Source organism: Prionailurus bengalensis, chromosome A1 (assembly GCF_016509475.1).
Source record: "Prionailurus bengalensis isolate Pbe53 chromosome A1, Fcat_Pben_1.1_paternal_pri, whole genome shotgun sequence".
Lineage (NCBI taxonomy): Eukaryota > Metazoa > Chordata > Mammalia > Carnivora > Felidae > Prionailurus > Prionailurus bengalensis.
This window is the reverse complement of record NC_057343.1, coordinates 170,798,250-170,816,375: the sequence shown is the minus strand read 5'-3', so window position 1 is coordinate 170,816,375 and position 18,126 is coordinate 170,798,250. Positions and strand designations below refer to the sequence as shown.

The window sequence follows — 18,126 nt, the reverse complement described above, 5'->3', positions numbered from 1 at the left end:
GAGAAAAGTAAATGTTATTAGGAAAGTCACAAGGGGGTGCCCGGGTGGCTCAGTCAGTTAAGTGTCCTACTCTTGGTGTTGGCTCAGATCATGATTTCACATTTTATAAGTCTGAGCCCTGTGTCAGGCTCTGCACTGGCAGCACAGAGCCTGCTTGAGATCGTTTTTCTCCCTCTCTCTGCCCCTTCCCTGCTTGTGCTCTCTCTCTCAAAAGAAATAAAAAAATAAACTTTAAAAAAGAAACACAGGGGCGCCTGGGTGGCGCAGTCAGTTGAGCGTCCGACTTCAGCCAGGTCACGATCTCGCGGTCCGTGAGTTCGAGCCCCGCGTCGGGCTCTGGGCTGATGGCTCAGAGCCTGGAGCCTGTTTCCGATTCTGTGTCTCCCTCTCTCTCTGCCCCTCCCCCGTTCATATTCTGTCTCTCTCTGTCCCAAAAATAAATAAACGTTGAAAAAAAAATTTAAAAAAAGAAACACATAAAGAAGAGGAAATACATTCAGTACTGTACTGTATTTATCGAAAAAATTTGCATAAGTGGACCAGTCCAGTTGAAACTTATGTTGTTCAAGGGTCAGTTGTAATTAAAAAATTTTTTTTGAAATATAATCCCGACTTCATTAAAAAATATATATATATGCACAGAAAAATGCTTAGAGAGGATAATGTAGTAGCTTAACATGAAGTTTAAAAATAAAAGGAAATTTTATAATAAATCTCAATTGTGATCAAAACATTATTTATGATTTTTATATATTTCCTTCCCATATATCCACATGCACTTAGATTTTATGGTTTTTAAAGAAATTTTTTTAATGTTTATTTTTGAGAGAGAGAGAGAAAGAGTGCGTGAGTGCGGGGGAGGGGCAGAAAGAGAAAGAGAGAGAGAGAGAGAGAGAGAGAGAGAGAGTGTGAGTCACAGAATCTGAAGCAGGCTCCAAGCTCTGAGCTGTCAGCACAGAACCTGTTGTGAGGCTGGAACTCACAAACTGCGATATCATGACCTGAGCCGAAGTCAGATGCTTAACTGAGTCACCCAGGCACTCCTGTTTTATGTTTTTAAGTTCAATAATTAAAAAAAAATTTTTTTGTATTAGAAAATTAACTTTTACATTACCCATACTTAAATAAATTTACTCTTCATGGCTTCTTGAATTTTACTTTTTTTTTTTTTTAATTTAAATCCAAGTTAGTTAACACGTAGTGTAATATTGGTTTTGGGAGTACAATTTAGTGATTCATCACTTACGTATAACACCCAGTGCTCATGCCAACAAGTGCCCTCCTTAATGCCCATCAGTCATTTAGCCCATCCCCCACCCCAGCTGTATTTTTTTTCTGCTTCCCATCCCATTATATCAAATATATTACAAAATCATAATTCTTTATAGATATATCTTGGGATGTACCTTTGACTGTATTGTCCTCAGATTAACGAGATGAATGTCACAAGGCAAAGATGACACTAACGGAGAGAATTCACCTAGCAGCTGAAGGGTTGGCATGGGGATCTTTTCGATCATTGTAAAGACAGGATGATTCAGGAAAGAAGAAGTTATGTGGCTAACAAGGGATGGGTAACTGACAGAGTTCTTTTCTTCTTCCTATCAAGAAAAAACAAAAATGTGTAAGTGATATATATTTGCAGTTTTTGTAATATTAACTAAATTACCCAACAGGGTTAAAGTCGAAAAGAAATATAAACATATATACTCTGATTTTATTATATTTTGTAAATAACAGTCTCAGACAACACACAGATTGCCAATTTCAGTTCTAAGCAATATAAGAAAATGAACAGTGTCCATTTAAACCATGTTTAGAAATAGCTTTTTCCCATTGCTTTAAGCACTAAAAATCCTGAAAATAATTTTTGCCATTTTAGTACAGGGTAAGACTTTTAACGGAAACTCTTTTTCAACTTACCACAAAATTCTTTTGTGGGGAAGAGGTTCTACTTACATAAATGGGTTAGAAAAAGGCTTAGGGCTGAAAGCTGCCACTACGGGGCAAAAGCGCCTGAGGTTAGCTAGCAAGATATTGTAATGGGATCACGAGTAACTTATTATATCACCTGCAGGAAATTGCTTTCCATCTGATGCCAATGTACTATTGTACTTTGATCACAACTCCACTTGTCCCTCAGACCTTTTGCTTCCTGCACACACAAGTTAATGATTACTGTCTGTTTTCTTCACATTCCTCATGTGTGTAAGATCTTGTTTTCTTAATGTTCACCACGCAGGTAGTATCTTGAGAGTTCAATACATATGGAGACAAAACCCCTGTTTGGGGCTCTTATCTCCTCCCGGACATTAGCCTCTCTTGTATTCAATTCTGCGTCCTCTCTCTTGCTGGACAAAAGAGAACTCCAGACTCATAGTCTGACATTCTTTAAGTAGATAGGTTGGGATATTCATACATCTCGCATATCATCAAATGTTATCTCTTCTCCCTCAGGTTTTACCCCACATATTCTCATGATTTCTTTTTTTTTTTTTCTTTAAATTTATTTGTTTTGAGAGAGAGAGGGAGAGAGAGCAGGGGAAAGGCAGAAAGAGAGGAGAGAGAGAATCCCAAGCAAGCTCTGTACTGTCAGCACAGAGCCCGACATGGAGCTCAATCTCACAGACTGTGAGATCATGACCTGAGCCAAAACCAAGAGTTGGATGCTTAATTGACTGAGCCACCCAAGTGCCTCCATCATGGTTTCATTTAAAAAAAAAAAAATGACATCATGTGTTGATCCAAAGGTGTGCTCTATAAATGTGACCCAATGACAGGATTTTTTTGAAGAAATTCTCAATATGAATAAGGATTTTAAACAACACAGGTAGTAGTATATCTAGATCATCTGTTAAATTTGGTAAATCAATGCCACTTACTTCACTGTACTTTATTCTCCAAACAGAAAGTGTTATATATGTTATGGAATAGTTATTATATACCTACCTAGTACACAATTATTCAGTATAACTTAAAAGTAATTTAGTCACTGCTATGGAATATACTTCCAGACAAGTGGTTCAGCATGTTCAAACATTAAATAAGTCTGCCAGGGCTGGGGATATGCATATGGTAGATGACACACCCAATTAATTAAATCAGTGACTAAGTGGAACCTTAACTAATTATGCCTAAGGTATAAAAGCAGACGTAGAAAAGCACTAAGAAGAGAAAATAATTTATACAGAAAGGTTTTTTAATCAACAGTGACATTTGGAACAAATTTAATTTTGTATCTTCTTTTTTTAAATGTCCATTTCACTGATATCTTCTGATTTTGCACTCTTTTTGCAATACAGGGCTCAAATAAAAGGCTTGGCTACTTATCTGTGAGAAAAGATAGGATTTATAGAGGATACAGAGCTTAAAATTCAGAATGTCAGATTAGCAGAGGGTTAGCAAAGAGTGACAAGCATCTTGCCAGCAGCAAACTGTAGATGTCATTATAATTCAGACTATGGAGAGAGCGAAAAAAAAATTAAAGGCAGCAGAGGGACACTGCAATATTAAGATACTGACAAAAAATATTAGATCTAAAAGAGTTGTAAAAAAAAGTACCCATTCCACACTTTTTTTTTAAAGAAAGATTAAACAAAGCATATATAGCAATATTCTCCAACAATACTGAAATTTAATGCATGTTACTGAATATTGAGGGAAGAGTTTCAATAAGAAACTTTACATGTATTCCAAGATCAAAGGACTTCATAATCTAGGTCAGGATTGCTGACAAAATCACTTTTCAGTAATAAAAGATAAAAGATTCCAAAAGAAAAGAAGACACCTGCCTTATCAGAATTGGAAGGCATTAAGTCCATTCTAGGTCAAGAAACATTCAGAAAAAGCTCTCTGGCTTTGTTCTATGCTCTTGGAGGAATTCCTGGACACTTCAGTGAATAGGTGGGACACTTCTTGATGGATCACCTATACCCTACAAACAGTAATGTGCATATATACCATTCTTCCCAACCCAAACCAGTTCTCCTGACCTTCAGTGCTCCCCCAAATTGACCACACATAAGAATGGCTTGAGGAGCTTTAAACTTAGATCTCTGGGCCTTAATACAAACCTACTAAATCAGAATGTCTGGGAGTGGGCCCTGGGAAGCCGAAGCTTAACAGCTCCCCGAAATGAATCTCAAATCTCAGTCAGTCACATGTAGCTCTGTGGACATGTGCTGGAAACCATCACCCCCGATATCTTCCCAACCTTGTGGAAGAAAGACAGCTCCTTTTGGAATCAAAAGTATAAGTCTCACCCTTTAACTTTTTCTGGATTAAGAAAATGATTCAGAATCAGAAACATGTGAATGAAAAGTCTTGTCAAAGGAAACAATGTCATGAACGTAAGTACCAATGTCAAGAACGTAAGAGTTCAAGAACTAAGCCACTTATTGTCCTAAGTGAGACAAGGAATATAAGTTTATGGTAGAGTGTGGGTCGGGGCTGGGAGAGCACCACCAATAAACAAAACTGCTGGAAGCTGGCCAGGCAGGGTGGGACCAAGTGTCCTGGAAGGCTCCATCATTCATGCACTTTCCTAACATTTTTACAATAACAAGGGGCTCAACAAGATATTTAATTGTTGAATTATCAGTTCTTGATTAATCTCCTGGAAAGGTAATCTTTTAATGTGAACTTTATGATAAACCCAAAGCTTATAAAACATGTTTGCTAGAGGAAAATTTATGTGTTTGTTTAAGCTGTAAATGAATTCCCCAGCCTTGTAGTCACTAATATACTACTATAAACATCATTTGGTTTCTTGTTGGTTGGAAGGCTTCAAGCTGTTCAAGTCTAGCTTTCTCCTTGCAGCCTGTGTGAAATTAAAAATAGTTTCTGGCACATTCTCATCCAAACTGTATCAAGTTGAGATCTCCATTGGGTTCCGGCCCTTATTTCCTAAGTCAGAATTTCTTGCTAGGCTCTGTGGTGCCCTTCATTAAGTCTGCTTAAGTAATCTGATCCCTAATCATCAAAGGTTCCCATTCATCTACATCAGAACTTCCTAATAAATAAGTTATTTAAGATAATAAGAGATGATATTTTGAGTCACTTTTGCTTATTCAGTATGACCTGATTCATGGTGGGACCTTGATAAATGTGTACTGAACTTAATCTATTAAAAGCAAATGAAACATAAATAAATGAGAGAAAAATACAGTAGGGGAAAGGATGGGGTAAAAAGAGAAAAAAATAATGAAGGAAAATTATACTGAATCATGAGTTTTAGAAATAAATATCATTCAATGCAGAGGTGAAGCCTGGTGATGTGTGGGCTAAATTTGCCTATATAGATAGTTTTGGTAGGTCCGCACAACATTAAGAAGTTGTTTGTTTTGGGGCCAACTCTCAAAAAAAGAAAAAAATCCAGGACATTTCACATTAAAGTTGTCAACAAAAGTAACAAAAACTCACAAAAACAGGTGACTTTTTTTTTTTTTTTAACCCAAAACACTGGAAATCCAAGTCACACTAGGCCCCTACATTCCCTCAAGTGGGACTGAGTTGTAGCTCCTCAGTGGGATATGACCTTATAGTCATCAAAGACCTATGGTCACCTAACTTCAGTGATTCCTGGTTCAATGCCCCTCTTTACTTAGCAGTCATCAGCAGGAAGGGACAGGGAGTAGGCATCAAAGAAACAAATCCTAAAGGGTCAATGCCAAAGAGACAATTCCCATTTACCACTTCTGTTGACCCTTGAGTGTCATAGCCATGGACAACAGTCAGCCTCACATAGCCAGAGCAACCCATCGGGCATCTGTATATCTTAACAGCGATTATCATTCCAGTCCTTGTTCTCAAGGCCTCTCCACAGAACCCTCAAAAACAGGACTCACTTCCATTCAGTCATCCAGATTACTCCCAGGAGGCTCTGGCAGGCTCAAGACTTTCCACTAAAATGCTCTCCTGTACAGAAGAGTGTCTCCTTACCATGGTTTCTATCATTGTTATTTTAAAGATTAGAGTCTGAGTTGAAAATAAAAACACTTTCTAGAAAGTTTAAGTTATATGAGATGGAACATTTCTTAATCAAATGTCTTTTTAGTCAACTTCACTAGAAATTAAAATGTATTTTCTCTTCTCTAGTTCATTTTTTATTTAAAAGAAACTATTGATTTAAGTCCAAGAATGTATAGTTGAGCAAAAGGAAAATTTAACCAACACAGGATTATAAAAACATTGGATCAAATTTCAATCAATTACTATCCAAGGAGTTTTGAATGGGAATAAACAAATTATTTCACTTCTAAATGAAAGCTTTATAGATCTGACATGAAAATTCTTATTGCCATAGTTAACAGAAGTTTTGCAAATCAGTGTCTATATAGAGAGAAAAAAACCATAAAAGCCAGAAACATTTTCAGGAGGAGAAAAAGACAGTAGCTGCCAGCACTCAGACAATGATTTTCCTATGCAGTTTTAGACCTAAAATTAAGCCATCTTGTCAGTAATTGATTTAAACCATGAGTCCCAAGAACTGGTATAAATCTTGACATCTAAAAATGGATATTAAAATCTTTTTCCTAAAAGATTCTACATACTGGAAGAATTCTTTGCTTTAATGAGCTGTTGCCATTTCATTCAATCAACTAGTGTTGTATTTATAGAATATGTACCACAGGCAAGAAGGCCCTGTGGGGCACATGAAAAGAAGTAGACAAGTCCCTAGAATCTAGCAGGGGGAGAGAACATGCATAGTATGACAAGGCAGTAAACAGTGGTTGGGACAGATGCAGTGGCACAGTGTGCAATTCCAGCTCGCTCATTTATGTATTTGTGTATTCATTCCTGCACCAAATAGTGACCGCTTCCTCTGCTAGGGACAATCCTAGAAGCAGAGGGAGAGAGCCCCTACTCTCAGGGAAGTTATGGTCCAAAAGAGGAGAAGGACAATGATAAAATAATCACACATGTGCATGGAGGACAGCTGAATAGTCTGAGAAAGCACTGAAGAAGGTGATCTGGCCTGGTCCAGCAGAAGCAGTTGACCAAGAGAACTTTGATCTCAACTACTACGAAGAGTTCCCTGGGCAGAGAATGAAATCACAAGTGCAAAGGTGCTGTAGGCACAGGGTGCATGGGGATTACTTAGGATCGAAAGAAAACCAGTGGGTTCAGAGTAGAAATAGTGAGAGTCATGCTAGATGAAGCTGCGGGAACAGGCAGGGCCCACATTGTGATAGGCTCTTCATGCTACGGTAAGGACTTTGGCTTTTATAATGACAGCACTGAGAAGACATCAGCAGGGTTAAGCAGGGGGAAAGGGTGGGAGTAGATGGCTGATATCTAGAACAGAGAGCACTGTTAAATGGCTTTTCCTTCTGTGAAGTCCATGCGGTCATCTGCTGAAAAGAGTAGAAAAGATTTGAAATGGTCAGTGAAGAAACAAGGAGAGCAGAATAAGAAAAAAAGGGCCATGGAGACGGCCAAATGAGGTGGGATATCAGTATGTATGGAGGACCGTGATGATGACTTCTATGTCACCTTGAAGAAGCATACTATCATATTGGTTCATGTCCAACTGAGCTTCAGCTAGATTATTTAATGGAATGCTGGGGTTTTGTTCTGAGCATGAAAACTGAACAAGACGAACAAGTAAATCAATTTTCAACCGATGAGTCTAAGACTAGAATAGGTACACTAGGTTTTAAATAAATTTTACGAATCAAACTTAATCTCCTAAGTATACAACCACATTCTATCTTTAAATTCAACTCTTTCTTTCAAAATAATTTCATAAAATTTCATCCAAACTGATTCCTTAACATAATTCTCTATCTACATAATAAGCAAAAATAAAAGAAAAAGACGACCTAAATGCAAATCTCACAGGATATGTGTAACTGAAGTTCTCTTTCTTGTCAGTAGAGACTAAGTCTATTACAAAGATATCTCAAAACTAGAAACCATAAATCATAAAACAGTGGAAAGTCAAAATTTCAAATTTTGGATGGCAAAGAACAATCAACATCAGAACATGTGAGTTATTTTTTTTTCTTACCACATTCACAACACTTCTTTTTTCCAGTAGTATTCGAAATAAATTAGCTGTAATCTTGTTATCATGGACACCTTGTTCAAGGCCACGATTATCATCTTGCATGAGTCTTCGATCCATGATAACTTCAATCTGACCTAACAAACAAACAAAAAAACCAAACAAACTGGCCAGGGTTATTAAATACAAACATCCACTGAGGATCACATAAGTATAGGCATGGTCCGACTTAAGTTGAGGAGACCGATCTCTACAACCCACAGTACCAAGGGCTTTCTCTCAAAGCAGCTAGTATAAATGCAAAAAAATAGGATTGTATTTCTGTTCTTCATTAATGTCTAGTAAAATGTGAAAAGAAATTTAAAAATCAGACAGATTAAAATTCAAGTGAAATTTAAAAAGAATTAATCTGAAGAGTAAATTATGGCCTCTAAAATTTTTAACGGCAGCATTTGGAATTTAAAAAATGTTTATGAGGTTCACAGAAAATATATATCCACAGAGAATATTAAGACAAATACAGATGCATAGAATCTAAAAAGAATTTGAATACAATTTAACTTACTTGATAAGGTGGCAATTCTCTGAAGAAATGCCAGAATTTGGAGACACCCACCATGTACCCCCTCCTTCCCTCCCTGGTATTATGTTAGTGGCATCAACTGTCCTCTCTCCTCTAGCTCAATAAGGAGTCTTATTTGGTTCCTTCATTTGCTGTGAAATAATCCCACATCTCCTCTAGTTTAAGTTGTAAGATAATAGTTAGGTTATGAGTTGACAAACTAATATAAATCAATCAACCAATCAATCAAACCAAACCAAAACAACCCAAAAAGCTACCCAGAGCCATATTCATATGTTTATACTAAAAAAGCCCTAGTCATATACACTTAAAAAAAAAATATATATATATATATATTCATCCATCCACTCATTCGTATTTGCTACAGTATTAAATGACTGTTCAGCATAAAAGAGCAATATGTAAGCTATTTTAAAAACTATTATTCTGACCTAGTCAAACCAACTCTGTTTAGTTTCTTTCTTCTGAGTTTAGGTATCTAGTACATAAAACTGCCAGTGATGGTTAGAATTCTCGTCATTACTACCTCCATATGTATTGTAGGACACAATGATCTAGAACTTGCTCCTCAGGCAATGGGGCTATCTAGGGTTTGACCATTTCATACCCAAATTAGTACATCAATCTTCTGGCAATTTCTCTCTTCTCCCTGTCTCCAAATGTTAGTCTACACAGTATGTGGCACTTAGTAAATCTCCTGGACTGTTCTCAAATTGTTTTTATGTATGCAGGCATTCAAACCCCAGGGTGCTGGGGGTCTCTAGCAGGAGCAGAGGAGCCTTATCTCTCAGCTCGTCTTTATCAGGAAAGTGGGATAACAATTTAGTCCATGACTGTTCCAGTCCTAATGTCTAGTTCCCTACTGAAGGGCCCAACTTTGAGAACTTAAGGCAAGGTTTAAAATGGGTGGTTCAAGAGTCACAGCTGGCAAAAAGATGTTTTATATTTTGATTGTTAAACAAGCTAAGTCAACATTTACAGATTGGACAGCTTCACATAAAATCCCAGACTTCTGGGTTGCTCAAACACAGAAAAAATTGGCAACAAGGGGCCCCATTCCCCATGGAGATGATGGCCTGCCACCGAGCAGAGGCTGCCCCACTGTGCACGGAGAATGGTGGGCTCCAGTTTGCTGAAGCCCCACCGCTCCCCACTACATCCCTGATGGGAGGCCATTATTATTTTTATAAAGGTAGTAATGTCTTTATGGCATAATCTCATGATTCTGTGTAATGAAAGCCACAAAGAAAAATTAGAAGTAGTATGTTTTTGTGTGTGCATGGACATACAGAATGTATGCATATGCCTAATATAAAAAGTGGGTTTGTGACACAGGGTACACCAGGCACCTTCACTCCTTTATTATCTGCCTGGCTCCTAAGACATTTGTCTTAGCAAGTCTTAGTATGTAAGGAAGAGCAACTGACTACATGTAAAGGATAATTAAAAATATGTATTATAAGGGATATCAGCCTTCCAACAGAAGGTTTTATAAAAATTAATCTGTGTCTACTATTTTTTCTTTCCATCTTGTCTCTTTTACAGAATCCTTAAAGTTGTATCTGTCACTTCTTCATCCCCATATCTGTATCATTACAACTCCCTTTCTTTCTTCTTTCAGGTGGTAGTGCCCTAGAAGGATGTGATTCAGGGAAGGACCTAGGTATGGACTATAACCTCCTGCCTTGGGCACTTAGGCTAACTTGGGAATTTCTAACTCTTCTCCCTGCCTCCTTTCCTCCTTAACTTCTGGAGTCTGAGTTTCCACAGCCATTCAATTATGACAATGACAGAGCCTTGTGCAAACAACGAGCTATCAGGAGAGATAAACTATCTTTAAGAAACAATGGTTTCTGGGGCGCCTGGGTGGCGCAGTCGGTTAAGCGTCCGACTTCAGCCAGGTCACGATCTCGCGGTCCGGGAGTTCGAGCCCCGCGTCAGGCTCTGGGCTGATGCCTCAGAGCCTGGAGCCTGTTTCCGATTCTGTGTCTCCCTCTCTCTCTGCCCCTCCCCCGTTCATGCTCTGTCTCTCTCTGTCCCAAAAATAAAAATAAACGTTGAAAAGAAAAAAAAAAAAATTTAAAAACAAAAATAAAAAAAAGAAACAATGGTTTCATGGAGTTTCAAGTCCCTCATTCTTCATCAGAAGATTAAGGATATACATTACGTTATTTTCACAAAACCCAAAATTAACTAATATTCTTGTTCTCAAGAGAAGGTGGCTGGTGTCTGAAGATAATAATTAATACATATGACCAACAGAAAAATTATACACTTGGAACTGAAAAAAAAAAGAGCAAAAAAGAACCCAAACAATACGCACCACTTTTCAAACTTGAAACCCCTAAAGACTGAGCGGAAAGTAAGGTCAAGCGATGCTTGGCATCCTGGATATAGGCCATTGTTGTCATTGGGTAGACATTTGCTTGAAGAGGTAATTTGCTCATTGTCATTCTAGGCTGAATCTATAAGACCAAACAGTTCACTTTAAAAAAAAGAAATCAAGTGATATTTACATATGTGATTTAAAAAATTAGTACTGACTATGGATGAGTTTTCTTCCAAAGAGAAAAAAGTATAGCTTCCTTTCTTGTTCAAAGACAGAACTAAATTGAAAATTAAAACATTCTTCAAAACAATATTAAAAAAAGAAAATCACAAGGATCTTAGAAAACAACCCTAAAGTGAGAAAGGTAGAACTTATCCTGGTTTTAAAAATAGGCATTCCTATTTAAATTCATAATAAAAATCTTTAACAAAAGTCTTCTAGCTTTCCAGTATTTGCATAAAACAAATTATAAAGGTATTAAGTATTCATTTCTCATCTAAATCTAACATACCGCTTTGGTAATGAATGCTAAGCATAATAGCTCTCTATCCCCTTTCAAGAAATATCTCTTAAAATTCTTGAATCAGTTTTAATAAATACCACAGATCCCCTCATCACATCCTCTAACATATTACATTAAAATAATCAAATTCATATTTATATTTAAAAACTATTCAGTGCTTACTCTTCCTGTTTCGTTTCAATGTAGATAGTTCTAAATTTCAATTTTTCTTGGTCTAGTATCTGAATGCATGAAATATATTATTTTATTTTTTGACTGAAAATGCACTAAGCCGGGTGGGGTCAAGGAGACTCACTCAAACCACACAGGGACTCAGTTATCAAATGTATCTTATTCATACCATAAAAATGACATCTCTACTGTTAAACTCACGAAAGTCTGACATGACAATCGAGAAAAAAAGAAGTACAAAGTTAACATAATAGTTAACACATACTGAGTGCCAATTAACACCAGGCACACTACTGGGTATCTCACAAATAAGATCTCTAATCTTTACAGAAACCCTGTAGTGTGTCCTTCACTTACTGGTTGTACTGAATGGTGTCCCCACAAACCCATGTCCATCCAGAACCTGGGAATGTAATTTTATTTTGCAATGAGATCTCTACAGATATAATCAAGTTATCTTGGATTAGGGTCGGCTCTAATCCAATGACTGGCGTCCTTCGAAGAGGGAAATTGGGACACACAGGGACACATACAGAGATACAAAGAGAACATCATAGCTACTCTGTGACAGCAGAGGCAGAGATTGGAGGGATGTGTCTATAAACCAATGGTGCCCAGGATGGCCTGACGCCACCAGAAGCTAGAATAGTCAAGGAAGCATACTTCCCCAGAGCCTTTGGAGGGAGTGTGGCCCTAAGGACACCTTGATTTTGGACTTGTGGTGTCTAGTACTGTGAGAGAGTAAATTCCTGTTGTTTTAATCCACCCAATTTGTGGTCGTCTGTATCACAGGCCTAGGAAATACACTTGTAGAGAAACAACTGTAAAAGTTGGAGGAAAAAAAAAAGGATAGCTTGAAAGAATTCTCCATTTCTCCTGTGTAATCCTGATCTTCACATTCAAATTAACTTGTATTCTCATAAAAAGGACATTTAATCTGTCAGAACTCTGGGGCTGTCACTCTCACTCCCTACCTGTGGGTCTAGATTTCTAGTTTTGCCCAAGTACAATTCTATCTGAGGCCTAAAAAATGTTGTTTTTTTTTTTTTTGAAGTCTGTTTTTTTAATAGGCCTATTTTAAAAGCAGAAATATTTAGGTTATAAATTTAGAAATAATATTTTCCCATGTATTCAAATGCTTGATCCTTGAAAAGAAAATTCACATTTTTATTCACTTGTACTATTTTTTTTTTCATTCATGTAGACACCCACACATACAAATAATTGCTTCTGTAAGATTTTAAGAAAAGAGTTTCTTTTGTATACAAGGAAAATGAATCACCATAAAGTCGGGGATTCGTTTGAAAACCAAACAGCTGTGGTGGAATTAACATGTAAATTCAAAGTGTATAATGTAATTTTTATGCTTTGAAAAAGGTTTAAATTTAACCTTTGCAGGAAATTGTAGAAGAGAAAATTATCACAATCCCTTTCACTCATTCCAGTTGAAAATCAGACAAAGTAAAAGCATTTGTTGTGAAATTATTTCTATTCATAGCCAGAAATTTCTAAAACGCTAATGTCTCGAAAACATGCTAATGTTTTTAATAGTATTATTTCAAAGATACGTTGTCACACACATACACTCTGAATACAGAAATTTAGGTAACAATCAAAAGAGCCCAATTAAATTAGAGAGCTGACAATCTGAAAAGATTTTTAGTCAATTTTCTCATTACTATTTCAAACTATTTTGTGAACATTTCGATTAAATACATACCTACTCACATTTCTCAACAGATACATGTTTGTATTTGTGTGTCCATGTACACATATGCGTGTGTATTAAGGTGAACATATATACATTATTGATAAAAAGAGGGGAAGAGTTCTCATGAAATTTAAAAGAGCTCATTAATACATTATACATTTAAAAGTATATATGTATTTGGTGTGCCTGTATGGCTCAGTTGGTTAAGTGTCTGACTGTTGATTTTGACTCAGGTCATGATCTCACGGTTCATGAGTTTGAGCCCCGCGTCAGGCTCAGTGCTGACAGTGTGAAGCCTATTTGGGATTCTTTCTCTCCCTGCCACTCTCTCTCTCCTCTCTCTTGAAATAAATAAATAAACCTAAATTTTTTTTTAAAGTATATATGTAATAAGTTAAATATGCACAGACCATTTCCTTATGAGGGAAAAAATACACACTTCTTCAACCCCTGATTATGCTTCCTTTCTATTAGACAAATTTATATACATTTTGGCATCAAGGGAATTAACATGCAAATGGTCACCAAATCTTCCTTTGAGAAAATACACCCTTCCAATCAGATGTTCTACAAACCAATCCCTCAAATATTTGTTTTAACTTTCGAAATCTGATTGAATAAGGAACCTAGAGTACCTGTTAAAATTCAGTTTTATTTTGAAAATAATTTTTAAACTTAAGCATTTTTGAAGTACCCAAAATCAACTGGCCTATTATCATATATAAAAGTTACACACTAACATAGCCATTACTTACAGATTTTAAAGGAAAATTACCTGGTATCCATTCAGGTCAGTATAAAATCTGTTTTGGCTGTTGATGCTAGAAGAAATTCTCATTGCAATCTCACGGTTATGTTCTTTTCGGATGTCCACAATATTGGAAACTTCCACAGACTGTCCATCTATTCCTAAATTTAAAAGAATATGTACCTTAATAGAAGTTTATTGCTCCACTTCTCTTTTTTAAAAAAAAAAAACATTTTTAAGTTATACTTTGAGAAAGAGACAGAGACAGAGAGAGACAGAGAGACAGAGACAGAGAGAGTCAGCAGGGGTGAGGAAGAGAGAAAGGGAAAGAAACAGAACCCCAAGCAGGCTCTATGTTGTCAGCGTAGAGCCCAACACAGGGCTCAAACTCACAAAATGTGAGATTATGACCTGAGTCAAAGTCAAGAGGTAGATGTTTAACCAACTGAGTCACCAAGGTACCCTAATTGCTCTGCTTTTCTTATATATGCTGTATAGAACTCCTTGCAAAGTTACACACTTTTTCCTCTTTTCTGTTCTTATTATCTTTACCATCTTTCATGCTAAATGTGTTGCCATTCACCTTTCCCCACCTCCCCCGCCTCTTTTTTTTTTTTTTTTTTTAATTGTCAGATGGTAGAAAACAATCACTCCGGGGCACATGTTAACTCAACAGAAGGACGAAGAGGCTGGGATGAGATAAATGCAGATGAAACGTAACATGCAAATGATTCTCCAAAGAGTTCTGCAGGGGAAAGAGGACATTAAACGAGTAAAGGTCAGCTCTGCTACAGGCCAGTCCACCTGTCATCTGCACTGCCATTCCCCAACAGAGCCATGCAAGCCTTTTTCTTCACCATTCACCTTACACACTGGAAATTAGAAGCAGAAATTTACACTCTGTTGGTTCAAGAGACAGTCTATTATTGCCCATGATCTATAATCTAGGAAAAGAGACAAGAGATCCAAGGAGATGATTTATGGCTGAAAGTGATATTACCATATTAGTATTTGTGGAGTATAATCTGGAGAGCTCCCCAGAAGTTAAATCAATTTTAATTGAGTTTGGTATCTCTTAGGACCCCTTGTTATGGAGTGATTCATTTTGCCCTTTGCTATATAAAGCAGAGGACAGCTTGAAAAAGTCCCAGATGTATCAAGCATTTATTTTCTTGGATAAGCCTAAACTGTTCACTAATTTCTATCTGTCATGCTACCCTAACTATACCTACTTGCCCTTAGTGAAGCACTGGGTCTATTTTAGAGATGGAGAGGTGAGTTACAAAGAGATCCAACACTCTTCATACAGACTATGTAGAGGAGATACAGGATCTTCTAAGAAAGACAGCTATCAGGAAAGCAAGCAATCAAAAGAAGAAGGGTTGGTCCTATCCTATTTCATACAGTGTAAGGTTTTTAAGGTTCCAAGAATCCTGGACATTTACCTGCAGTTTTAATTATTCCCCACCACTGCCTACTCCTCACACACAATCTCCCATGGTGTGCTAATAACCAGTACACTCTTTAAACAAAGAGGGCTGTGTAAGGAGAAATGGCGCACAGAAGAAGGGAGCAAGGAGGACTTTTGCTGAGAGCCAAGAAGAATCCCCCGGGCTCAGTGAAGGTACAAGCAAACAGTTAAAGAAAGGAAGTTTGAATCTGTGGGATTTGTGGAAAAGAATGTAAATGCAGGCAGCCCAGGCACTAAAGGTTTATGTGAGAAGTACACTGGAAACTGGAAAACGTAAATAATAATACAGTGACAATACTGAATGGGCTGAAGTGCCCCCACACCCTGCCCCCATTAACAGAATTTTCAGAATTCTCATAGAAGTTCTTTTCTGGTAGATGTCACTCTTGCAACTCAACGACCTCAGTCACAGATGCTTTCAGCTCCTTACTCCGTTCATAAGGCTGTGATGAACAGTAGGACCTCCATGAGTGAGGGAAGGAGGTAGCCTTTTCCCCTTCTGCCATAGTCTGAACCACTAACCTCTTCCCAGTTAGAAAGATACACATATCTTTCCTTCCAAGAATTATGAGAAGAACCTGCCAATATAGCTAGCTGATCCAAACAGCTTCACTAGTATCGGGAAGTTAAAAGAAAAAAAAAAATCACATACATTGATGATAGAACTTCTCTGAAGTAGGAAATGCATTACTTTATTCTTAAGCCCAAGCGGGGCTCAATCCATGAATTGTGAGGTCATGATATGAGCCGAAATCAAGAGTCAGATGCCTAACTGACTGAGCCACCCAGATGCCCCGGAAATGTATTACTTTCTAAGCAAACTTTCCTTTTAGTAGGTTTACATTAAAGAACATTTTTCAAAACCAGTGAAGTGTACATGGAATTTTAACAGATAAGCTTCTACAAATGAACCAAAGATGGCCAAAACACACAATGCAACACTAGGGATGAAGTCCCCCATGCGGCATTGGGGAGAACACCAAAGGACAAGTAAACTCTAATCTACTGGAAGCACTCGTAGGGTTTTCAGCATTGTGTTATGCTTTCTCCTCTGTAGACTGATATTCTCTCAGGGGTCAACAGACTACATGAAATGAAAGAAAATCTTAACAAAGAAGAGTGTCATTAATTTCAAGTCATTTATCTCTGGAAAACATATACAAAAAACATGCTTCAAGAAAAAAAAATTAATAATTTCATATTACCTCTAGCAATAATAAATTATTTCTGTTGAGAAAATCATCTTTCTCAAGCTCAGTATTATGCTCAGATCCTGTTGTGGCAACAACTGCTTAAAGATCCTTTAAAAGGAGCCTCGATGTCCATTCACACTTCAGCAAGACATTAATTTAAATTCTGCACCAGGACAGAATAAGATCAAACTTAATATACTTATTATGAATAAACCAAATAAATTTTGTAATGGTAATAAAAGCAAGGAGGTATCCCTGAGTTACCAATGAGAATGTATTACTTTTTAAAGAAGAATCTGTGTGAGAGAGATAACTTATCCTATCCTGTGTCGAGAGCTCCCTAAGGTGTGCAATTCCCAAAGAAGCTCACGGGATTGAGGGGAGAACTCTCTGGAAGGCACAGGTATAAACCCAGTGGTTTCAGTGGTCTGCACAATCTTTGCAGTATGTGGCAGCAAAAGGTACTTTTACCAAAGTGGTTCCACCTGCGCATGAATGGCCAGGAATTTCTAAGCCCCTCTGGTTTTTCTTCAATCCTGGGAATGAAAACAGCCCCTATTTAACAAGGGCAGTCCAAAGGGGTGGGTCTGGGGGATGCCATTCCCAGGTTTTGACAAAAAAAAAGGAAGTACCTCCTTGCTGCTAACACCTTACACTCTGCCCCCTGGAAAGAGAGAATGGAGACTGTTTATCTTTCTTAACACAGGTAATGCCAGGTAAGAATAGAGCAAGTTGGGGCACCTGGTTGGCTCAGTTTGTTAAGCATCCTGCTTAGGCTCAGGTCATGATCTCATGGTTTGAGTTCGAGCCCAGCGTCAGACTCACTGCTGTCAGCGCAGAGCCCACTTTGGATCCTCTGTCTCCCTCACTCTTTGCCCCTCCCCACACTTATGTGCACATACATGCTCTTTCTCTCTCTCAAAAACAATAAACAAACAAAAAGAATAGAGCAAGTCCACGGGCGGAAAGCTGTAGCAGAGAAGCCGAAAGAGTCTTTCAGGACCCTGAAGTTTTTTTTCCTTTTTTCCCCTCCCTAGTGCCTGTGACCTTCTTATAGATTGTTTTACACAGCATCTTTGCATTCCAGGTGTTAACGACATCTTGGGAATGTAGTAGATGCAGAATCACCATTAAATAGAATTTGTTAAGATGTAATAGGCAGTCCCTCATCATGTAGAAATCAGCTGACATAAGAGGAAAGCAAACTATGCCATGGACAGAGTTTAGCCAGAAAGATAAGGGAATAAGTACTTTAATTTTGAGCAAACCCATGCATGTTACAATGTAAACTCCTGAAGCACAGAGACTATGTCTTCTTTATCTTTATGCTCACAGGTACACAGTAAGTGGTGCTGAGTGAAGGATAACAGCCATGTGCAAGAACAAGCC

The 18,126-nt window shown here is 37.6% G+C and overlaps 1 protein-coding gene across 1 annotated transcript in view; it reads right to left on the bottom strand.

Annotated features, from left to right (window-relative positions):
• MAN2A1 (mannosidase alpha class 2A member 1) overlaps positions 1-18,126 on the bottom strand; it is a 167,154-nt gene that overhangs the window by 15,668 nt on the left and 133,360 nt on the right. The window contains exons 17-20 of the mRNA XM_043595195.1: positions 14,101-14,234; positions 10,915-11,056; positions 8,012-8,145; positions 1,407-1,601 (exon numbers count right to left, since the gene is read on the bottom strand). Coding sequence (XP_043451130.1) covers positions 1,407-1,601; positions 8,012-8,145; positions 10,915-11,056; positions 14,101-14,234 — 605 coding nt within the window. The remainder of the gene's footprint in view (positions 1-1,406; positions 1,602-8,011; positions 8,146-10,914; positions 11,057-14,100; positions 14,235-18,126) is intronic.